Below are 26338 nucleotides of genomic sequence, written 5' to 3'. Positions count from 1 at the left end.
AACTGACCACTTCGTGGCTGGCTTCATTGGCAATGAAAGAAGATGAGAAAATATAAAGAAAATAAAAAGAAATTTGAGCTTGTTTTGCTTCATACAACATTTTTACTGTACCTGATTTCAACAAGGTATCAATTTAAAGCTAAAAAACAGCAGTTTATCCTAGTGTTTAAATCTCCATTTTCATTTCTGCCGTGAAGTGGTCTGTTTTGATGTGATGGGTCACAAATATCGACAATGGCATAGTCTAGTGGCAGACAAAATATTTTGGCCACATCAAAAACGTTTTTTCTCACTGACAGATGCACTCTTGTTCAACAGCCTGTGACAAGATTTCAAAATATCTTACGTAAAAAAATATTCATCTCACCGACTGACTATTTATTGGAGAACTTGTGCAGGAAACAAATAATATTTTGTTCAGTCAAATGTTGCGTTAAAGACCGTCGCTGCGGTTCTTGTTTTATTGTACTTTCTACCACTCTATCCACCAGTTTTATAATAGCATTGATTGAACCACATACTGCTATATTTGAAATTTTTGCACTATATATATTTTCACGCTTTTGCGTTCCAAGTAATTACCACAAAAATAACGACATGCGAATATTTCCTTTTGTGCATAGTCAATGTAAGGAACATAAATTTAAAAACAATCGAAACAGTTCAAAATTGACAAAGCGTGGAATTTTTAATGCAGCAAAAATTTCTACTTTAAAATACAGTGTTATGAGCAGCAAATTATACATTGGAACAGAAATATGTATATTTAAAAAGAAAAACTAATGAAACTTAGACCCTGTTTAGAAAGAGAGAGAAGTCGACTACAACTGCAACATTGAATTGAATACCTAAGTGGAAGAAGGGCCCAACTCCACTTTTTTACAAAAATGAGCTAGACCTAGCATTTTATTGCCAGCAGACTGTTCTTCCTTGCGTGAAAGAGGGGCCAAATTCACTCTCTAAATAGTCTTACAAGTACATTTAATAATGGTTTTCATGGAAGAAAGGCCCAACTCCATTGGGCCTTTCTTCCACAAATATTGGGATAAAGTGGAGTTTTGTTTATCCATGAAATTTGCTTTTCACTACAGTAATCGTTCTTGTTGACATGTGTGACACGATCAAGGGAATGAGTCGGAGGTCGCTAACATTGATTTTGAGATATTGGCAAAGAAAGTGTTTTTCTATTGTTTTCAGCGAGAATTGATGTAACTTCGCAAAGAAAAGTCGTATCAACTTGAGTTTTTCACAGTTTCTGAAAGCTCTAAATGTCCTCTTTAGAAACATATGTAAATCTCATTTTCGACCAGAGTCGACATGTGACTCATTCCCCTTGATCATATCACATATTGTAACATGCTTCAACTAAACAGTTTTGATGGAGTTGGGGCCTTCTTCCACCCAAGTATTCAATTCAGAAGGATTAGCATAAATTATTTGTTGATGGAGTGTTGACACGGTAGTCGACTGCAAAACAAATGGTAAATTCTATGCTATCACTTGCTAATGCTTCAAATAGCTATTATGAAGTCGACCTCTAATTGTGTGTTGTTTATACTGCTTAAGGGGGTACTACACCCCTGCCAAATTTTGTGCCTATTTTTGCATTTTTCTCAAAAATTATAGCGCATTGGTGACAAATAAGATCTGTATATTATAGGGGCAAGGACTACAATTTCTGTAGTGGAAATTTTATTTCAACACAGACAACAGTTCTGGAGTTACAGTCAAAAATGAGGGAAAACCAATATTTGATCAATAAATCAATAACTACTTGCCTTGAGTTGCTGAATTTTCAATGTTTAATGCAGTAGTTGTAGTCCTTGCCCCTATAATATACATATTATATATATTAAGTCCAGTTTAAATTCAACAAAACTTGCTCTAAGTCGTCATAGAAGTTGACTTCTGAAGTAGAGTCCAAAAAGCAACAACCCTATTACACATAAAGTCGCGTTCAAATTCGACTAAGTCAACTTCAGGCTATGTAAATGGGGTCTTGCACTTTGCAAGAAGCTACGAAAACAAAATCTATATGTATTCCAGTCAAAATCCAAACATCCCCTATGGAAAACACAATCTTAATCTCCTACACAGGGGGTGTAGATTTCAAATGAAGTCACCCATTCAGGTAACCCTATTTGAAATTCACACTCCCTGTGTGGAAGATTAAAGTCACATCTTCCATAAGGGATGTATGGATTTCAACTGGAATAACCTGTCATATATAAAAGTAGCAAAAACACCATAACTAATGCTTCTTCAAGAAATTAATACTACCTCATATTTTAACATGTTAATACATCAAAATTATTACAACACAACATCTTTATAGTTAATTCACATAATTATACTCCCCTTATATTATTCAATTTATAATATTACCCCAAATTGCAAATATCTTTTTAATTTGTAATAATATAAAATACTGATTAATCTTTCATTGAAGTCACACAGCAAAAAAACATACAATGCTTATACAATTCACAAAGTCAGGTAGCCCCGCCCCTGTTTTAGAAATACTGAAATGATATCACAATAAGCATGTACTAAGTCTAACCCAAGCAAGAGGTGTGTACATAATGGAAGACCTGTGCTAATTGGCTGGGAGTCGATGTGTACACAATGGAAGGCCAGATCTGATTGGCTTAGTATTAGCTAGGTCATAATGGGGAATGTCCAATGACAGATCTGAGAAAAGGCCCAGGGTACTTGATTTAATGAAAATGTGCCATTAAGATACTGGAAACTAGACCTGTACTTTGATCTTTTACCAAAATAAAATTGAAAATACAACAATGTACTACATTTGGACAGGTGTCCAGACCAAGCAACAGGCTGTTCCATTTGTAATCTATACACCCCCTATGGAACACATGATGTTAATCTTCCACATAGGGAGTGTGAATTTCAGATGGGGTTCCCAGAATGGGTGACTGCATTTAAAATCTACACCCCCTGTGTGGGAGATTAAGGTCATGTCTTCCATAGGGGGTATATGAATTTAAACTGGAACAGCCCAAATTATGTCTAAACATCCTCTGCAATATTACACTATATTAATTATGCTTTGCTGCCTTACATTTATATCATTATTATCACTGTGATTACTGCCAAATGGGCTGTTCCATTAAAAATCCACACACCCTCTGTGGAAAATTTTGTTGCCATTTCAATAACCAGCTAGAAATGCTAACTAGTTTTATATCAAATTCCTGGTGAAATTTATAAAATCCAGATGAATTTGACACAATTTAGCCTTAAATGTGAACATTTTGTTTGGAATTCCAAATTCTTTTCCTCTTTAAAGGATGAATATAGTTGGATTTGGAACCGCAGAATTTACTTGGAATGGCCAAGTCTTCCTCAGTGGGGGTGTGTATTTCAAATGGATTGGCCAATACCAGATGACTGACTGTACACAGTTCATCTCTATATAGGATGTGATGCATCTTAGGTAATATGATGAGCATGGGTTACAACCATGGCAAAAAGCAAGCTTCGAAGTTTGCACTTTCCAACATGTCACCTCTATAGACAGTTTACTACAAATATCATCGAGCTTCGGGAGAGGGGAAGGGGGGGGGACTCAACCATGAAAGTGTACACATGCATCACCAACTTTTTTCAAAATATCCCAAAAACAAGTTTTGGTCTTTTTTGCCAACAAGGATTTTTATTGCAAGTTTGCACCAAATTTGACCCCTTTAAGGGGTGGGGTATGAACGTTTGGACAGTATTTATTGTTGGACATTAGAGCACATCAGACATATCAAATTACATTCAGAATACAAAGATGTCCTTCTGATATCATATAATTTTGATTTTTTGAAATTCGCAATGTAATACACATTTTATGGCAAATTATTAAAAAATGATATTTTTGATATTTATCAGTACTCGATGTAAATTTTATAAATCTGATGATTTATATTAAAGTGTATGCAGGTGGGATGAAAAGCCGATGATCAATTGAAAATTTGGACCTTTCGTATTGAAGATATGGATTTTTTTTTCCCAAAACACCAAAAAAAAATTAGGTCTTTTAGGGAAAAAAATATCTTCAATATGAAAGGTCAAAATTTTCAATTTTATAAATACTAGTACATCATTAGATTTATAAAATTTATTGTGAGGACTGTTATAAATCAAAAATATCAAATTTTAATAATTTGTCATAAAATTTGTATTAATATCATGAATTTCAAAAAATGAAAATTATTTGATATCATAAAGACATTCTTCGTATTCAGAATGCAATTCGATATGTCTGATATGCTCTCATGCCCCACAAAAAATACTGTCGAAATGCTACAAACGCTTATTCCAGATCCCTTAAACAAGTTTGACCCCTAAAACAGGTTTAAATGTTCAACTGGCTTGAAAAAAAAACCACCTTTTCTTGAAAGTCAATGTTTGAAGACTCAAACGTGGAACACACATTCCACATTCTTTCAAAAAATCCTTTTTACATGTTTTTTTGTTAACGTGTGTGTACAGTACACCAGTATAACTAAGTACCCCTCCCTCCTCTTCCAGGTATAGACCTCAATTATTTGTATTTATCAAGCATGTAGCAATCGCCACAAATCATGGTTAAATGTTGGCATTTTCAACAAATTCCTTTATGTCAATTAACCATAAGATTTGAGCACTTTTTAGATATTATCATTTCTGATATGTTTATTCAGTTTAATTATGATACAAGTTTACTCAGTTTTAATATTTCACACACCTACACAAAATATTTCCCAATAAGTTGAACTGTGGCTTTAAACTTAACCGCCATGAGCACCACTGCCTTTCTAACACAGCCCTTGATTGGTTAATTACACGATATAATAATCGGAGTAACCAATTGAAATAGAGCTTTTAGATCTCATAGTTATTTTAAGCTTAATCACCTCCAGCCATGTGGCCATTCTTACCATATTTCTGATTGGCTCAATACATGATATAGCCATCTTTGTAGCCAATCAAAATAGTTCTTAGAGACTGATAACTTGGTCAGTAGTACCCAAGTGGGTTAACATACTTATCTATACTGATGAATGCTACATTACTTTAAACCAGGCATTCTCAAATGGATATTCTGAAGTGCCACTGTCTGAAATGAAATGAACCTGAAGTGCCACTATCCATTGCAAGTTAGCACAGCATGTAACAGGTGGGATCTAGGGTAGGAGTCCAGGAGGCAGTTCCCCTGGACGCTCTTGGCTTTGAGCTTTCTGGAAGGCCATGGGAGGGGCTCTCCTGGCAAGTTTTGAAATTTAAACAGTCATAATTATACTTCAAAATGATTATAAATAAAATCAAAAGACAGTAACTTTATTGCCTCGTGTCTACTTCCTGAAATGACACCTTGAAAATGTAAATCATAACAAGGGTATTATTATAGGACTGTATCCAGAGTGGAAATTTATTAAAACTTGAGTTTGATCTATATTTTTTAAATTTTTTTTAAAGTGACGTCACATGTCACTTGGAACCCCACCACTTGTGGCGCGCGTACTGCAATTTGAGAATGCCTGCTTTAAACCTTCTTTATACATGTACATTGTATAATGTACAGCCGATGAAGTGCCTTAATCAATAATCATGGCAAAACTGACTTTACCCTGCAAAAAATAGATAACACCCCCTCTATAGTCCGTATATTACAAAGAGACAGTTCAGAGTCATTTGGGGTTCATCAGTAAATCAGGGTTCATCAGGAATCATGCAAGTTCCAAAAGCTGTGACATGGCATCTTGGCGACTCGGTGACGTCAACAAGTTAAAGTTGAGGGAGCTGTTATGTGCACAGCTATATGCAACATCTTTAAACTTGTGCCTGCATGCTAGCCTTTTGAACGCTCACAAGTTGAAGCCACATCAAAATAACATTGATATCGCTGACTTGCCAAGAGCGAAAATACTATAATATTGGTTTACACAATCATCTCTGACCATAGATCTAGAGATTTCTTACAAAATTATAATACAAAACAACCAAGAACAGAGGCAACTAGCTATTCCAATTGAAATCCATACACCCCCTATGGAAGACATGATCTTAATCTTCCACACAGGGAGTGTAAATTTCAAATGGGGTTACCTAATTAGGTAACTCTATTTAAAATCTACACCCCCTAGGTGGGACATTAATGTCAAGTCTTTCATAGAGGGTGTAAGGATTTCAACTGGAATAGCCCAATATGGGTAGACAATTACTTTACATAATTTGTTGGGCAGGAAAAACGTGTTATTGGCCCCTGAACATGTTTAAATCAAAACCTCCTATGTAACCTCTTGGCAGTTTTATTTTAAACATGTTCAAGGGCCACAAATACATAGGAGGTTTTTCCTGCCCAACAACAATATACATATGTATACATAATATGCTGCTTGGTAAATGCACTTGGTAGGTTAATACTGTTGACTAATATGAAAGAACACATATTACCAAAATAATTTTTAAAAAAGATAGAAACATAACCCAGCAAAATCAGTCAGATCTATGTGAAATACACAGTTGACGTTTCAGCATAATTAGTTGAAAAACTGAACACCATGAATAACAAAACTGAATCGGATGAGTGAAAGTTTGATGTTGTAGAAAAAAGGTCATTAAAGTTTGATCAGCTCATAATCGGCGGGCCCTATAACATCGAGGATTAATATCAATTTATTTTATTTTGAGAATTGCCTCGTGACATTGTCCCAGAAGCATCGCAAGTCATTAATTAATAGCCTATACTTTATTTAACACACACAATATAGACCAGACAGGTAAACTATCACTCTTAACATGGGTCTACTTTTCGGTGTAGTGGTAAAAGCCTTACAATTTTCGCCGAGCTGATTTACGAGCTGATCAAAGTAAAGCCATGCAAACCTAAGGACGGTATTTGGCCATATAATGATAAAGCAGCAATCTTAGGCAGCTCCATTTGAATTTCATACACCCTCTGAGAAAGATTTAACCTGAATTGAATCTTCCAGAGGGAGAGTGAGTTTCAAATGTGACACGATCTGGTCCATGGGGGTCAAAGGCGGAAATTTGATGAGATAAAGGTAAAAATATGCAGTAAAAAAACACTAAAATACACAAGAAAATAGACATCAAAAAACTTCATAACTTTAGAATCAAGTATGCTAGAACTTTGGTGTTTTCAATAAATGATAGCCTATTGTATGGACCAGATCGTGTCACAAATAGAGTTGATTAATGTGCTAATTCCATTTGAAATGCATACTCCCCCTAAGGAAGATATTTCCAAAATATTCCACAGGGGTAGTGTGGATTTTAAACGGACTAGCCAATTCTTCACATGATCTTAATTAACATAATGATAAATTTTACACGCAAAATAAAATCATCTTTTCAACAAATTACTTTCTAATGCGGTGGTGTTACATATTTGGTGCATAGGGCTATCATTTCAAATACAATTTACAATACTTTGAATTTAATACTGTTAACACATTAATGGCAGTCTACAAGACTTTTATCATTTAACAAAAAAATTGCAGTATGCAAATGCATCATCGGTGACAATGTAAATGTAAGGCACTGACAAAGCTTTTACATTCTGCAGACGAAATAAGGTCAAAAAGAAATTTACACTATAAGCTAGCCTGTAGTACTTAAACAGGTGTGACTCGATCAACATCCTCATGATCATCCCCAATATGTTTTCATCAAAACTGAGATTTTGATATCAGAAGAAAACTCATATTTTGTCTCATTACCACAGTGACATTCAATGGCAGAGGTATGTAATGTTTAGATACACTCTGTCTAATCTGAAGTACAAAGTGCCGACGCTGACGCACACATTATGCCGACTTTGAAGGCACGCATACCTGCAGCAGAGACACAGCACTGCGCACTGTTTACGCGCTGTGTACGTGCGCGTTGTCACTTTGTACTTCAGAATGGACAAACTGTAGTATGAACAAAAACGTGGTGCATTGTGGTAACCGCAAGCGGAAGTATGTACTTTCGTAGAGGCACTGTTTACTGTTACCGTATTGTTTGTAATAAACGCCCCGGGGGGCGTTGCATTTTTCCAAAAGGGGGGTTGGAAGTGAATTGTCAGTGAAAAAGCTTTAAAATCGGGTTCAATTTCCCGATGGTGCTCCTATTAAAAGGAGGGATTCACGACTATACATGATGGCGGCGCCCACGGAAAATGATATTTTTGTGGGAAATACAACAAAATTACTCCTATAAGTGCATGGAATTAGTGAAATTCTACCATAATTAGGCAATGAAATGGATGGGAGTTGAGTCATAATATGTTTTGTCCATTCAATATAGTGATCGTGACTGACATGGCTGATGCAAGTTTTAAGCTTACCTACACGATATGGCATGGAAATGTTTGCATTTTTGTCAATTTTTCACAGAAAAATTGGAGGGGGGCGTTTATTAGAGGGGGAGCATTTATTACAAACAATACGGTTTACATATTTTCGCTTCTCATATCAAAACCGCTGGAGCAATACAACTCAAAATTTGGAGACATATTGTTTTTATGGTATGCCTCAATGTAAGATAGAAAACACACAACATGAAAAATCGGGACCACACGGTCCACGCCCCTTTAACAAGAGGATGTGTCAAATTTTAACAAATTTATGTCCCCAAGTTTTTAACATGAACATAATACTTTTCCATTATACTAATTACCTGGTGCGAATTGGCTATTAGATATCCACTGCCAAGATTATATTTATAATGTTTAAAGACAATTTTAAAGCATTTCCAATATTCTGAGTATATGCATGTATACTAAAGGACTGCATACAGAGGCCCGTAGCCAGGATTTATTTGGGGGAGGAGCAGGGACCTAATAAGTGCATCTTTTGCCAATTTTTCCCACTTTTTCCCAAAAACTTTCCTTCAAAAAATGCTAATTACTATGTTTTTCCGGAAAAAATGGGCCTTTTGCAAATTTATCCTTCAAAAACGGCTGAATTCAATGTATTTTTTTTCAAAAAAGTGGACCTTTTGTACATTTTTCCTTCAAAAAGGGCAAATTTCAATGTTTTTTCCAAAAAAAAGTGGACCTTTTGTGAATTTTTCCATTAAAAAAAGGTAGATTTTCAATATTTTTACAGTAAGTGGTCCTTTTTTCGGAACTACAGCCCTTAGCTACGGATCTGTGCATACATTGTACATCATTATGTGTAATGTTACAGGAAAGAAACATTGGGCTATTCCATTTAAAATCCACACTACCCCTGTGGAAAGTTTTGGAAATACCTTTCACAGGGGGCGTCTGGGTTAATCATTTTGAAACCCATACTCCCCCAGTATTATGGCTTAACCTATATATTCCACAACTGGAGTGAGTATTTCAAATGGAAGTTACTCAACTGTCTATTAAACTCATACTCCCTCTGTGGAAGGTATTTCCAAAATCTTCAACAGGGACAGTGTGGATTTTAAATGGAACAGTCCATTATTGGATTGTCACCTTGGGGACCCAAAAGGATTACTTCTGGCCTGTAATCAAACAGTTATTAGCCTCTTCAAGTATTACAAAGGTTTGGATGTGAAGCATTTAGTGTGTCAATTGCCATGACTCATTTTTCAGTCCAACATCTTAGCAACCATTAAGGATTTCACATAAGCGGAAACTTATTTTGAAGAAAAAAATCCAAATAATTAAAGAGTATTTTGTGATTCTAGCATCCTCTTTGTATGGTATAGTTGAGTAGATATCCACGAAAAAAGCTATTCCCAAAATTTCACTCGATTTTGCGTTTGCGAGTTATGCATGATTATGTATATATATATTACATTGCTCCATAGGCCACCGTCTGATGATGTGCTTGAGGGAACAACATATGACCAATATGATTTGACGCAAGTTTTAAAAACACAGGTCTACAACATATTTAGGTTTCGCGCGCAGACTGGCAGACAAAGATCAATGACAACTGCCGGCCAAATATTGGATGGTATGAATACCATCTCATCTATATCTTATAGTGGTTATGAAACAAGGTGTCATGTCAGATTTTTCTCTTCTTAATCCCATGGGCACTACTGTCTTTCTCACAGAGCCACTGATTGGTTAATTACATGATATAATCATTTGAATAACCAATCAAAATTGAGCTTTTAGAAATCTCTGTAATTTTCATTCTCATCAGCCCTACTGACTATTCTTACCATATCTCTGATTGGCTCAATACATGGTGTACCCCTCATTATAACCAATCAAAATGGTTCTTAGAATGGTAATGCCCATGGGGCTAACATAAGGTTGTTGGGTTTGGTAACTTAATGTTGATCAGGAATCATGATGGGGATCCCGGTGGCCACAAAGGACAAGTTTCACAGTGTACACATGCGCGACCAGAAAAACATGAATTAAGGGTCCTTTTCAGTGAATGAACAAAAATCCTGTTTAGGGGGTCAAAAACACCTGTTTTCAAGAAAGTTTTTTTTAAAACTTCTAGTTGGTGCGTTTAGGGGTCATTTAAATGATCCCGCTATTTCACAAAGCGTGTTTTAATTTCAAATCTGACTTCAAATTCATTATTCTGCATAATAGTGCCTATGAACTTGAAATGCATTGTTGTTGGTGGCGAATTCGGCACATTCGCTGGGAGTTGAATTTGACAATGATCTGAAAGAATATTCACTTTTTCATACTCGTTTGATTGTTGATTTTGTTTCAACCGAGTGATTTTGTTTCAACTTTGTGTGTTTTATCCCAGGGTATTTATCAAGTATTCAACAATGGAAATAGTGCATAATATTTGGGCTGGGGCTGATTTGCATCATGAACATCACCAAAACATAAATATTAGAATATATAATAAACAAAAACATGTACTATAAAGGTTTATTTGATCAAAAACCTGTAAGGGTGGTACCTTAAAGCAATAATGTGTGATTTGCAAAAAGAACAGATTCCTATTTAAATGTTTGTTTTCACTGATCACATTATCCCCTTTTAATTTCGAGCCAAACAAATCAGGTATAACAAAGAAAATTGCGATTTCATTCCAGCGCCTACAATGCGTGTACTACGCTCGCCGATCGTAACATGTAATACTGCACGGAGCATCGCGCTCGACGTGTGTACACATAAGCTGACGTCCACGGGAGATGTTAGCAAGCAGTTGATCGATGAACTCTGGGTCAAACCGGGTCGACCCGGTTTTAAAATAAAAAGTTAAATTTTATTGTTATTAAATAAAGCACTTCAGGCTTAGTCTTTTACGTGGTATTTTAGTACACCACTGGGCATTATATTTATGTATAAAGTAGAAACCCGAGTAAAATTGAGGGCGTCGCTGTGAAGCAAGTCACACATTATGGCTTTAAGATAAAATCCTGATTAGGTATATATATTTCAGGTACAATCCTCTTTAGGGGGTAAAATTTGTAGCAAAACCATGCTAAATTCCGATATAGGGGTGTTTTTGCTCAAAAGGGCAAATCCTGTTTAGGCTTTTTTTTTTAAAAATATCTTTGTCACGCATGTGTACACTGTAAAACCTGAGTGGCCCGCCGGTTGGGGATTTCATGCAAACACATGTTCATCCATGATATCAGAGTTGCCATAATTCCACATTATCTCTGCTTCATCAGCACCAGGTTCTTGGTCATATCGAAGCTATTGCCGTCAGGTTGTACGCTACGTAGATCGCCGTCCTGACCTTTGACCGCCAAGAAGCCGGCATGGTCCAGTCCCATCACTGTTACTTGTGGACCGGTTTCACTCTCCAGGCGTACTTGAGCACCACTGTAGTTTCAAAAAAGAACAATGAGAAACAAACATTATGATGATATTAAATGGTATGTACATTAAGTACTCTTTTCTAGTGCATTCTGTCGGCCGCACATCCAGGCTCTTGCTCTTACTCCCCGAATCTGGAGTGAAATGTTGCATTGGCGTGCATAGGGAAATAACAGTTTTTTGTTCATTCTTTTCGGTTTGACACAATCGATTAATACTTTCTTGAGCAGAAATCAAGAGAATATCAAACTAAACAGTATTTTGCAAGTTGGAAATTTTTCATGAAAAGATGAGGCTGCTGTTTTAACACAACGGCAATCTTTCACTCCAGAGGGAGGTTGTGGAAGAGCCATGTTATGACAACACTCGGACCCACAGAATAGCATGAAAATTAATGCTTCAACAATATTTTACAATATGTGACCCGTTCTGACAAAACCAGGAACAAAGCACATTTTTGACATCTCTTGTTTTGAATAAGCACAAGACAATAAGCTTAAAATGAGACCAAAATTATACAAATAGCATCTATACTTTCAAGATATGGATAATTGTGCAGATGATACCCTGATATTTTTGCCAAATTCCTATTCTGAGTAATGGGCCAGTTAGTTTCCTGCCTTACACACAGGATTGAACAGGGATTATCATAGTTCAACTGTTATTTATTGATTAAACGAACCTATTTACATAAAGTATTTCAAGGATTTGAAAGTCCAATTTGTCCCACAATCAAATACAATGAAATTAAGAATTCTGAAATTTGATTTTTTTATGGGAATGTTATTTTTAAAGGCCTGTAACTCAAAAACATGTCTCGTGACTTGTTCCAGCTTTTGTTGGAGCTGGTCACATATTTGCACAGATTTGTCCATTCTAAAATTGCAATTGATCCACCCCACTCACAACCTGTATGTAGATTTAACATTTTCCTCAATGTTTCCTCACATGTAAAGGTATGTGCGGCGGTCAAGTGTCCCTTTTTCATGCTCTCTGGTAGTTTTGAAGACCCACATTTGGGGATCAAAACATCCAAATTTGTAGCTCTTTAGCTCAAATTTGGAGTAACATGGAATTTCTTACACCACATCCTAAATTTTGCAAAATTTTAGTTCACTAAACCCAAAAAATACTTTGAAATTTCATCTCAGAAGCCCCTATTTTGCCCGAAAATCAGGTCTCAGCTCCCAATGTTCGGCACTCCGCATCGCACATCCCCACCAAAAATTTAAGTTGAGTGCTCCCATGGAAGTCAAAGCCACATATAATACAGGTGAGCACGATCTAGTATTCTTATATTCATTGTGCGTGGTCTAGCCTGTAAACACAAAATCTGATTGGACGACAATCGCATGATTTCCGCTGTCATGTATCAGGCTGTTGAAGACCCTATGTCATTGTGGACATGCTGATGCTTTTGATTTGTTGGGTAAGTTTCAAATGGCAGTACTAAAAACATTGTATACACTCAAAATCTACATACTTTCATAAAAAAAGCATTTTATAAGAATGAGAATAAATGATAGGAACTTTTGTTTTTGATTACTATCCTCTAGAAAATAGGCAGGTCCAATATTTTATCGTATTTGCCTGCAATAAGCCCTGCATCCACTACTTGAAATATTGGAACTGGCCTATCCTCTATAACATTATATGATAGAGGATAGTAAAAACAAAAATCCTAACTCTATTTTGTGAAAACAAAATGATAGTGTAATAAAAAACTTTGTACATCTCTGAGCAAAGTTTGTCTAATCAAAATGTTCAGAAACAAAATTTCTATCCTAAAGTTCAAATTTTAATCAAAATTGGAAACATCAAACTCTGTGTAGCATGAAACTAAATTGAATTAAAAAAGTGTTAAATGATCATCAAAACAGATCAAATTTACAATTCCAATTAGTCAACTGCCCATCAAATTCATCATGTGAGATAAACAAGATATAGTATGACTTTTAGTCCGATTAAAACTGGTCAAATTATCGCACATATCAGATTTGACCTTTCTAAAATTTCAATTAATCCACCCGCCTGCTCACAACCTACATTGTAGGCGTAGTTTTCAAGGAAAAGTGTAATTTTAGTTAAAAACTGATAATTTGAATTTAATAATAAACAATGACGATAATGCTAGTAAAAGTGGCGACACTCCATCCCCATTTGCCCAGTCATCACAACAAATTACTGAAAATCTACTATTTTGTGCCATAATCAAGCAAATTTAGGAAAATATCCTAATTTTTGCTCCACTAAGTTTTCTTTTACCACCCCCCTGTATTCCTCCACAGTTAGGACCTATGTAGGCCGTATCGGGCTTGACCAGATGCGTTGACGTGGTGTGGTCCGTTTTCCTTATTGTATGAATAAATAGACAATGAATTAATGATTTTGCCAGATTGACAAAATATGTGTGCGCACCCTTAATTCCGCACTGCACAGCACCAATGGAGTATCGACCTGGGGCAGGGTGGCATTTATAAAATTTGCAATTTGCATCTTCCTTTTGGTCTGTTTAACCCCATGACGCGAAGTGCGCATTTATCCCAATAAAGCCATTCTGAGAACAGATCAGTAAGATGGCTTCTCAAATTTACACCCCCCTTAGAAATTATTTTTTTCATCTTGAACTTAGTCAATCATCAGAACTATAATTCCAAACTTATTCCAAAGTTATATAACTCAACAAAACAAAGTTGTATTAAATGTGCATATGCATCTTCTATTGGCCCGGTTTTACTTTCAGGACACAATTGTCCTCAATTTGACCCATTTTAGTATCGGAATGCCAAAATCTTGTGTGCTTCACATAATTATGACCCGATAAAGTCATTTTAACAGGACAATTTGGAAATATTGTCCCCCGGCTTGGTGGCCCAGGTGGGCCCCAGACCTTATTCGTTTGAGCTCACGCTTCCACACAATACCAGTAAAAGTTATTTCTGAGGGGACACAGTACCCCCCTTCTTCCAACTAGACTATTCGTTGTCATAGTGATTTTTATCCCTAATAATTGAAGACTTGAGCGCAAGAAGACCGTAAGTCCACTTGGCCCCTCAACATGTATACACTAAAGTTACGTATAGTTTCTTATGGTTTTATAATGTTTAATACATGTTCCAGGGTGAAAACATCATGAAAGGTTGTGAAAAATTTGTTTTGGCCCCTGAACATGTATAAAACATTACCAAACTATATGAAACTATACGCAACTTAAGCGTATATACATGTTGAGGGGCCAAGTAGACTTACGGTCTTCTTGCACTCAGGTCTTCAAAATGCTCTATTGTACTAATGTATTATTTATACTACACTTCTGTGGGCTTTGGAATCACTCAATTTTGGCTGTCAAACTTTGCCTACAATCCCGGTCAAAAGTAGTTGGAACACTTGTGTAAAAGTAGGACTGTTATAAACCTTATTTCAGTTATACTTGACATATTAAAACTTTACTTTCTTTGGTGTGAATTCTGAATCATTTCCTACTACTACAACCCTCCCCCTGCCTCACCAATTAATGTTAGACGTCTTTAGGGGTGCATGAAAAAAACCAAGGCGGTTCGCGAATCACGATTCTCGCATGCTTTTGCAACCGCCTACTTTCGCGACTACTTTTAGTAGAAGTAAATGAATCTGCAAGAAGCCATGGTGACCCCGAAATGACCTTCCAAAATTTGGCTTTAAATGTTGACTGTGCCCACCCAGTTTCATGCCCATATGGCAGTGTTTAGTAATTTGACCTCAGATGACCCCAGGGTGACCTTGGATGATCCCAAAATGACCTTCCAAAAATTTAGATCTAAATGTTGACTGTACCCACCAAGTTTCATGGCCATACAACATTTTTTAGTAATTTGACCTCAGATGACCCCTGGATGACCCAAAATGACCTTCCAAAAATTTGGCTCTAAATGTTGACTGTACCCATCAAGTTTTGTGCCCATATGACAGTTTTTAGTAATTTGACCTCGGATGACCCCGGATGACCCCAAAATAACCTTCCAAAAATTTGGCTCTAAATGTTGACTGTGCCCACCCAGTTTCATGCCCATATGACAGTGTTTAATAGTAATTTGACCTTGGATGACCCCTGGATGACCTTGGATGATCCCAAAATGACCTTCCAAATATTTGGCTCGAATGTTGACTGTGCCCACCCAGTTTCATGCCCAATACGACAGTGTTTAGTAATTTGACCTCAGATGACCCCTGGATGACCTTGGATGATCCCAAAATGACCTTCCAAATATTTGGCTCTAAATGTTGACAGTTTCATGCCCATATGACAGTTTGCAGTAATTTGACATCAGATGAGCCCTGGATGACCTAGGGTGACCTTGACCCACTAACCAGTACAAACTTGTTTTGTCTGGGGTCAAGATGCACTCACCCACCAAGTTTGTGGAACGTGCGACCCCTAGTCTACAAGAAAATGGTTTTGCTTGTTACCCATAAATTATGCAAATTAGATACTTAATTACCATATTTTGCGCTGAAATTCTAATCAGGTCATAGCCTTCTGATCATGCTACCCCCTACCAAGTTTCATCAAAACAAAATCACTGAGATAGTGAAATTGAAAACTTTGTACAGCTCTGAGTAAAAGTTTGTTTGATCAAAATGTTCTGAAACAACTTTTTTTTATCTGAAAGTTCAAATTATAAACTGAAACTCTGTGGCATGAAGTTACGTGTAATTGAATTAAAAAGTGTTAAATGATCATTAAAACAGATCAAATTTACAATTCCAATTAGTCAACTGCCCATCAAATTCATCATGTGAGATAAACAAGATCTATTATGACTTTTAGTCCGATTAAAACTGGTCAAAATATCGCACATATCAGGTTTTAATTTTCTTTCTAAAAATTTCAATTAATCCACCCCCGCTCACAACATACACAGTAGACATTAAGGAATTATCCATGCATTGACAAACAAAACTTTTTCAGCCATAATATAATTTTATTAACAAACTGGTTAAAGAATAAACAATGATGATGATGACAGTAATAAAAAGAATGATTAATATTCATGAAAATACAGAAAATATATCACAGTATTTAAATTCATCATTTACAAGTTGATAACATTAGAGTATTTACATTACATAAATAACATTTAAAGTAAAAGTTTGATCAGACTTTCAACAAAAATTTTTTTGTAACATTTCAATTTCAATCAAATTAAATACATAAAACTGTAGCTTAAAATTCAATTAAATGATAATAAATGATCACTAATGTTAAATTTACAAGTTTTTTTAGGAATATCAACTAACCAATCGCCAACTTTGATCCAGCAATATATTACAAACTCAGGTTTGACATTAAATTTGAATTATCCTTAAAACAGATCTAATTTACAATGTTTTTGTTTTTTATATAAATTTTGATTAAGCAACTGCCAATCAAATTGGTCATGTGATATCATCAACATATAGCGTGACGTTTATTCTAATTAAAAACTGGTCAAAATATCGCACATATCAGATTTGACCTTTCTAAAATTGCAATTAATCTACCCTCACTCACAACCTACATGGTAGGCGTTAAGGAAAGAGACATCACGAGTGAAAAAGTTACAACACATTTTAATCTTTATCCAGAGCAGCCAGCGCACATAAATGTTTACAACAAAAAAATACAGTGCATCATGCCGGATTCGAACCGGCAACCTTCGTAATAATAGCACAACACTCTAGCCAACCGAGACACAGAGGCATGGTGGAGAAGGAGAAGAGCAGAAGATATAAATCTATTATAAGTATTAGGTTTGAATGATGTTCGTCGCATTCCTATCGGAAGGCATATCATAGGAATGCTATGAACATCATTTGAACTTTATACCTATAGATTTATATCTTTCGCTCTTCTCCAACATGCCTCTGTAGCTCAATTGGCTAGAGCGTTGTGCTAGTATAACTAGGGTTGCCGGGTTCGAATCCGGCTAGATGCAATGGGTTTTTTTGGGGTTTTTTTAAAAACATTTATGTGAACTGGCTGCTCTGGATAAAGATTAAAATGTGTTCATCCTATCAACCCAGAGAACTAAGTATAATATTTTTCAAACAAAAAGTTTATAATAAACTGCATTATTAGAAACCAACTGATTGCATAAATGCATGTCATGCAATGCATAATTAAAACAGAAACATGCTTTACCCCGTCCATTACAACATGTAGTGAAAGTACTTTTGAGAGAGTGTAGCATTTACGCATTCGCCACGAAGTGCAAGATCGTGGTATGTTCATTTATTACACACATTTTATTATGTGGAAACAAATTCACCTAATGCAATAAATAAACTTTTATACCTCTGAGTAACTAGGATTATGTGGTTTGTAATTAAGGTGTCCCTCAAAAAACGTTTGTAAATAGAGGCTTGCAAATACACAGAATAAGCTCAATTAATATAAGCTCATTAATATTCATAAATATGCAAATAACTTCACATAAAACTGTACAGCACATAAGATCACCACACTTTTCCAGCCTACCAAGTTTTAAGTTAATCAGTTATTGCGTGTTGGCAGCAGAGTGGATTAATGATTATGCTTCCCCCACCCGGCCAGCCAGCGAACCGGACAGACAGTCAACCAACCATCTGCAACAATAACATAAGTCTCACACAACATAGGTTGTTGTGGGGCCAAGTGTGGCCAAAAAGTTTGTTTGACCAAAAAGTTCAGAAACAAATACATTTTCTATGTGAAAGTTTCAATTTCAATCATGATCATACCAGTCTGCATCAAGTATAAAACTCGGTGTAGCATGAAACTAATTCAATTAAAATTATGTGAAAATTAAAGTATCACTAGTGCAGATCAAGTTTTTGGAAATTGTAATCAACTATACTTTGATCAGCTCTTATCGGCGAGAATTATTAGGCTTTTCTCACTCACGCCGAAAAAGTAGACCCACGTTACTGGTGATATGGCTGACCTGTCTGGTCTATATTTCGAAAAAGAAAGTATACAAAGTACAGGACTCCAATTAACAATTTGTAACACTTCTGGTGAGATGTTACAAGACAATTATCGAAATAAAATATATTGAAATTAATCCGCGATGTTACAAGGCCCGCCGATTGCGAGCTGATCAAACTGTAAGTCTCCAACTTTGATCAAAGGCTGTGTCTGCAATAGCTTCCCTATAGACATTCAACAATTTCCACATTCTAAATTAGCACACATCTTTAAATAAGACACCTGGCAGCTATTGCACTCTTGCACTAATCCCTCAATATCATAAACTCAGGGTTGACATTTAAGGTAAACGATCCTCAGCACAGATGCAATTAATTTACAATTCGTTTTGAAATTGGAATCAACAAGTGTCAATCAAACTCATCATGTGATAACCTCAAACATATAGTGTGCCTTTCATTATAATTTGATTAAAAGCGGGGTAAATTATCGCATAATATATCAAATTTGACATTTCACAAATGTTAATTAGTCTGTTTGTAATAAGCAGATTATGGAGGAGTAATCAGAAAATCAATAAGGTCAGAAAAAGACCACTCCTGGTAAATATGTACTTGCTTCAAGCTAACGGCTCTCAAAAACACACCCTCCCCTACCCACCCACCACACACACATGTTTAAGCATTGGGGCAATGCATTGCAAAATATCCACACCCTGTTACAAAAAAAAATCCACTATGTTTTGAGCTATTATATTAGCCAATCAAAAATGCAGTATTTCTTCAACATGTTGCAAATTGTAGCAACACATTTAAGAAATAGAGTATTTTGAAATCTACACCCCTGTGTAGGGTATTAAGGCCATGTCTTCCATAGGGGCGTATGGATTTCAAATGGCACAGCCAATGAAAATTCAAAATGGGGAATATACAGTAACATTCAAAATACAGTGTATCGGAAGTCAAAATCAGTCATAATCCTACAATCTGAAGGTGAAAATGGTAAATCTATTAAGACATCTGATCCATTTTTACACACATCCTAAAGGGGGCACTTACAGTACACACTTGTAATTGAAACAAATTTGCAGGGGCGTTTATTAGGGGAGGGGCACCAATTAGGTCAAATACAGTAGTCTCGGTTTGTTTTTCAAAGCTGTTAAGCTTTTGGGAATTCCCAAGCTGGTCTATGACCTATGACCCTATGTTCTTCTGATTATCTTGAGTGGAATATTCTCTTGTTGGTAGTTTCTTTCACGCCTGCTTGAAATGACTGTTGGCAAAGTATACAGGAATGGATTAATGGCTGAATTGATTGGCAAGGCCAATGTTGCTATCCAGGCATAGGCAACTGGGTCATCTTCTACTGCCCCAGCCTGGACCAGGATTGAATATACACCTATTGGCATCCGGCAACAAAAATCTGTGAAGACTAGGGCAAAAATTTTCATTGCCCTTCTGATTTCTTCCTTTAGATTAGTAGAACGGCCAGCATTCCTAGATGTTTGTCGGGCAGAAAAGAAAATTGCCAGATAACAATAGCCTACAACCAAAAAACATGCCATATTTAGGCCTGTGATAGCAATTGAAAAGTACATTGCCGCCCTACTCCCAGTAGGCACAGCATTCACTTGTGTGCTTGTATACACTTTCGATCTCCAAGGATAAGGCCGATTTAGGGCTAATGGAACTTCTGTTTCATTTAAAATGTGATTATGCAATCTTGTAATAGGTAACCCTACACAAATTTCTGAGACTGCGTAGAAGTCAAGATTGCCCTGAGGTAATGCAGAAATTGCTATGCTTATGCCTAATGCTACAAACCACAGCAGGGCAACCAAGACACGGGCAACTTTAGTACTTAATCGACGACCACTGAATGTGTACTTTACCCCTAGAAACCTGTCGATAGTGATCAGTGTTATGAAGAATGTTGATGCCTCACTGGATAATACAGAGAAGGCACCAGTAATTCTACACAATATACTTGCTCGCCATGATTCAGAAAATGATGGAAAATAATGTGTGTAATACATGTCTACTGAAATTAAAATGACCAGGTATATACCCATACTAAAATCAGATATTGAGAGGTTTGTGATTAGTAAGAATTGCACCTTGTTACCTTGCTGTTTTTGCTTGTATCTGAAGTAAAAGACCAAGATATTTCCAAATATTGCTAGAGCACATGCAAACCATATAGCTATTCGGAGACCATAATATGGCAACAAACGCTTGCATGTGAGGAATGGAGATGGTGCTTTGTCACACATGCAATTAGCTGATGTAAAACAACAGGTAGAAGGGTCACTCACAATTACATTTGCTGTTTCATTTAAACTTACAAATGTATTGGGCTCAATCCGCAACAGTGGATTGTCACGCAAGTCAAGTCTTTCCAAGTTGATACAATAAAGCAACAGCTCAGTAGGTATTTGAGTCAACTTATTTACGGACAGGTCCAGATTGATCAACCAGGTCAGGTTGTGGAAAACATCTTGTGCAAGGAACTTCAGTTGATTGTGCTGAATTTCAAGATATTCGAGTGCAGTTTGTTTGTAAAATGTGCCTGAATATAACATGGAAAGGTTGTTGTGTGACAATGACAGAATATACATGGTATAGGGAGAATGCCCAGTTACATAACTGAATAATATGCTGAATACACTAGGCATCAGCTCATTAAGATGATTGTTTGAGAGATTTAAGGTCAGCAAGCTGGTCATGGTGCTAAATACACCAGTTGGTATCTCGTCAAGTTGATTACTTGAGAGATCTAAGTGCCACAAGCTGGTCATGGTGCTAAATACACCAGTTGGTATCTCGTCAAGTTGATTACTTGAGAGATTTAAGGTCAGCAAGCTGGTCATGGTGCTAAATACACCAGTTGGTATCTCATCAAGTTGATTACTTGAGAGATTTAAGGTCAGCAAGCTGGTCATGGTGCTAAATACACCAGTTGGTATCTCATCAAGTTGATTACTTGAGAGATATAAGTACCGCAAGCTGGTCATGGTGCTAAATACACCAGTTGGTATCTCGTCAAGTTGATTACTTGAGAGATCTAAGTGCCACAAGCTGGTCATGGTGCTAAATACACCAGTTGGTATCTCATCAAGTTGATTACTTGAGAGATATAAGTACCGCAAGCTGGTCATGGTGCTAAATACACCAGTTGGTATCTCGTCAAGTTGATTACTTGAGAGATTTAAGGTCAGCAAGCTGGTCATGGTGCTAAATACACCTAGTGGTATTTCATCAAGTTGATTACTTGAGAGATATAAGTACCGCAAGCTGGTCATGGTGCTAAATACACCAGTTGGTATCTCGTCAAGTTGATTACTTGAGAGATCTAAGGACCACAACCTGGTCATGGTGCTAAATACACCAGGGGTATAGCAACAATTTGATTACTTGAGAGATCTAATAAGGTCAACAAGCTGGTCATGGTGCTAAATACACCAGACGGTATCTTCGTGAGATCATTATCCCTTAAAAACACGGCCCGCACGTTCTTTATCCCATCAAACATTCCCAGCTGAAGATGATGGAGACTAAGATTGGACAGACCCAATGAATCAACATCAGCAACCATCACAAAAGCTTGTGGCTTGATGCTATATATTGTGCCAGCCCATATCAGACTGGTTATATTACCAGATGGGTATGGGATTGAAGTCTCAATTACGTTTCCAATAGTACAGTTGCTGGTTACTGCGTTGCTACCTAGAATACAGGTGCAGTCTTTGGGGCAATGGTTGTGACACTCTATTGTGTCATTGTTATACCCTGTTCTTTCACACGTTACAGTATTAAGCTCTTGATAATCATCTGCAATAGTTTCACTATAAAGTACCATAGAAAATAGCAGCACTATGAATGCTGCCATTCCACAGTAATAACCAAGACAAGCCATAGTCAGGGTCGTTCCTGTATAGCAAGATATTCTAGCGGTATCAATTTTTTTTTTAGCAGTTTTGTTTATTCACAGTTACAAATAGCTGCACGATTAAAAAAATTTTTTGATGGCTTTTAAATTCACAGTTCTGAAATTAACTGGGAAAATGTGAAAAAATAAACCACACGAAAAAGCCAACTATACAGTAGTAGGTCCACTGAATATGTACCATGTATTGAGTCACATACATGTATATAAATATGTAAATAATTAAGCAATTTAGCCTATATGCCTAGTCTTGATGCACTAAACAATATTACAACATTAACTTGGACTAAAAAGTTTACATGAGTAATACAATACAACAGTAAACAGTATCACAAGTACAAATTCAATAAGGTAAATGCAATTAAACGAATAAGACAGTGACTATACAGTATTTAGAACAATTTCCATATTAAATATAAATAATAATTATTATACACAATATGAAAACAATATAAAAAAAAAAAAAAAAAAAAAAAAAACAAAAAAACAAACACAAAAACAGACAGCTGGGCTGCTGGGGTTACTAGCACTTCAGCAACGTTCTCATAATATCACAAAGAGTAGCACATCATCACTGGAAAATTTTAAAGTAACCACTTCAAGCCGTGGTGGTAGTAACTTTCAAAGTTGTTCTCGCACTTTTCTGGTTTAAACCGTATTATTATTTTTATGTCTTTGATGATTGCGCGTATAGATTGTAACTTTCACGAGTAAACAGCGTAAAAAATGTAGCACTATCTATGTCGACAATATCAACGGTAGAAAAGTCACTCAAAGTTGGTCTCACAATTTAGTTTCTCACAGTTCTCTGGTTTAAACAATACTTACTACTGTTCTTATATTTAATCTCAGACACAACATGTACCTTTGAAAAAACAAAAGTGGGTAAAACAAGCGTATGATGCTGTAAACTATGCACGCCTTGTAAAAAAATGAAACCAATCACGGTACGCAAATTTTATGAGCAGCCGGTCGCTGAGATCGGAGCTTCTACAAAGTACTCACATGCATCGACACAACACCCAGGTATGTACATCTGTGTCAGAGAATGAAATATAGTAACAGTAGTAAGCACCATATACGCGTAAAATACACCCTTATAATGAGATGATTACTTTCATTAGTTAGTACCGTGTACGCATAAAAAGTAGCACTATCTAAGACGAGAATTTCAGTTACCAATCCATGGTGGTAGAAAAGTCACTCAAAGTTGGTTTCACAAATACAAGCTTTTCTGTATGTCCTTGATGATCTTCTTTATAATAAGATGGTAATAGTACTAAGGAGTCTAACGGTATTGTTTTAGATGTTGAGGGTGAAAAGCTTTTTGACAAAAGGGATGTTGCGGATCATTTCAATCATTTTTTTACTGAAATTGCTTCAAATCTGGTTGGTAAACTTCCCAAACAATCTACTTTTTTGATTATAGTGTTGATACAGACACATTTAAAGATTTTTATAAGAATGTTCCGCTGACTCCTTTGAACTTCAAGAGGTTTGCGAGGAGTTTATTTTGAGGAATTAAACAGTCTTAATACAAGCAAGAGCACTGGACTTGACAACCTTCCAGCCCGCTTTTATCAAAGATGCGGCAGAGGCTATTAAAGGGCCAATCACTTTCATTATCAACCTTTCTCTTCGGGTCTGGCATTGTTCCAACTCAAATGAAATTGGCAAAAGTCATCCCTCTCTACAAAAAAGAAGAGTAGGCTGGATGCAGGTAATTATAGACCTGTTAGCATTCTCCCAGTTGTCTCCAAAATTTTAGAAAAGGCTGTTTTTTTCCAATTGAACAAATTCCTGGTTGAAAATAAACTTCTTTATGAACTCCAATCTGGCTTCAGAGGATCATACTCAACTGACACTTGCCTCATTCACCTTCAAGATCATATCAGAAAGAAAACTGCTGCTGGCTTCTATACTGGGATGATTTTATTAGATATCCAGAAGGCTTTTTGACTGTGTTGACCATAAAATCTTGTGTAACAAACTGTCTGCCATGGGTGTTAAGTCCACAGCCTGGTTTGAATCTTATCTTTGTGATCGTAAACAAATTGTTCAAATTGGTGGGGTTGAGTCTGATCCTCTTGTCATAACATGCGGAGTTCCCCAAGGCAGTATTTTAGGTCCTCTTTATTCCTATGCTATGTTAATGACATGTCCACTTCTATTAATTGTATTATGTTGCAGTATGCTGATGATAGTGCTTTGATATATTCCGATTAAAGATCCAGAGAGAATCAGTCATGTTCTTCGTGATAACTTGGAGAGCTGCAATAAATGGCTTATAGAAAATAATCTCTCTCTGCACACAGGTAAAACTGAACTGATTCTCTTTGGATTGAAGCGTAAGGTCAATAATGTTTCTGATTTTTCTATCATTCTTAACAATGGTCAAATAATTAAGTCTAAGCATACTGTTGTTTATCTTGGTCTAGAACTTAATCAGTTTCTTGATGGTGAGGAAATTGCAACCAAAATTGTGAAACAAGTTAATTCTCGTTTGAAATTCCTCTACAGACAAGCAAATTTTTTAATCAAAAAGTGAAGAAAATGGTCTGCTCAGCTCTTGTTTTGTGCCTGTTTGATTATTCTATTTCCTCCTGGTATTGTGCCATTTCTAAATATCATTCAATCAGATTGCAGCGAGCTCAGAACAAAGTTATCAGATTTATCCTGGGAAAAGATCACATGTATCATATTAACCAAGCTGACTTTCAGGATTTAGGCATTTCGAATATCAGAACAAGGGCTGAGCAGCTCCGTTTGAACCATGTTTTTAATATTTTTCATGACGTTTGCCCAAGCTATATGAAAGAAAACTTTGTCAAATTATTAGACGGGGGAATATACGGTTTGACCCCAAAAAAATTGCAACAAAAGGTTTTTTAACTGATTTTGGTACTATGGGACCTCAGGAATAACAGAAAAAAGTCCTGAAAAATCGGGCTACCGGAAAGTGAGTTTTTCAAGATGGCGCCCAAAATGGCCGCCAAAAAATCTTAAAATTACTATAATTCATTTATTTTTCACCACAGAGTTGGAATTTTGGTGTCTAAACCCATGTTTTGGGGGTCAATGATTCTATTATGATCAACAAAAATATTGCAGAGTGATCAGATAACCTAGAAATCCAAGATGGCCCAAAATGGCCGTCCGATACCCTTAAAATTGCTATAAATCACTTATTTCTTGTCATAGAGCTATAATTTTGGTGTCTATCCCTATGTTTGTGAGTTCAACAAATCCAATTAGGCCATTAAAACTTTCACCAAGTAATAGCATCCATCATGAATTTCAAAATGGCTGCCATTTCTGATTTATTTTGCCAAAATGTCAATTTTTTGAAAATAACAGAAGCTATACATTATATTTTTAATGTTTTATAAAACTGTTTTATTAAACAATTATAAAAATGATACAAAACAAATAAAATGGAATCATTAATTTTATCAATAAATGATTTATTCAATATATTTCCATCAATAAGGATATTGATATCTTATGGGAGCTCTCGATCAACTTCAAACAAGCAACTCCTAATTGGCCAGGAATGATGCACACTATCCATAGAGGAAACGAGCACCGGGCCAGTCTTCGGTTGTGTTTTTGCCTATGATAGACATGTATTCAGGGATAAGACCTGTATTCTTTCCACATTGTAGTTCCTTTGCAGTTTGGCAATGAAATATAACATGTCACCAATAGTCATATTTGACCAG

General features: G+C 36.1%; 2 protein-coding genes across 4 annotated transcripts in view; both read right to left on the bottom strand.

Moving 5' to 3' along the window:
• Positions 1–428: 428 nt before the first annotated feature.
• LOC140157417 (biotin--protein ligase-like) overlaps positions 429–26338 on the bottom strand; it is a 110053-nt gene continuing 84143 nt past the window's right edge. For all 3 annotated transcript variants that reach the window (XM_072180605.1, XM_072180606.1, XM_072180607.1), the window contains one exon: positions 429–11752. In XM_072180605.1, the coding sequence (XP_072036706.1) occupies positions 11581–11752 (172 nt within the window). In that variant the 3' untranslated portion in view covers positions 429–11580. The remainder of the gene's footprint in view (positions 11753–26338) is intronic.
• On the bottom strand, positions 19873–22044 carry LOC140156509 (uncharacterized). Its single transcript, XM_072179452.1, has one exon. The coding sequence runs from the start codon at positions 22042–22044 to the stop codon at positions 19873–19875; it is 2172 nt and encodes a 723-aa protein (XP_072035553.1).

This window comes from Amphiura filiformis, chromosome 7 (genome assembly GCF_039555335.1).
Source record: "Amphiura filiformis chromosome 7, Afil_fr2py, whole genome shotgun sequence".
Classification (NCBI taxonomy): domain Eukaryota; kingdom Metazoa; phylum Echinodermata; class Ophiuroidea; order Amphilepidida; family Amphiuridae; genus Amphiura; species Amphiura filiformis.
The sequence above is the reverse complement of the archived record's forward strand: the minus strand, read 5'-3'. Positions and strand labels throughout refer to the sequence as shown.

What these genes read in the sequence shown, in the direction of transcription:
- LOC140156509 (XM_072179452.1), bottom strand. Translation starts at nt 22,044, where the DNA reads ATGACCAGGTTGTGGTCCTTAGATCTCTCAAGTAATCAACTTGACGAG.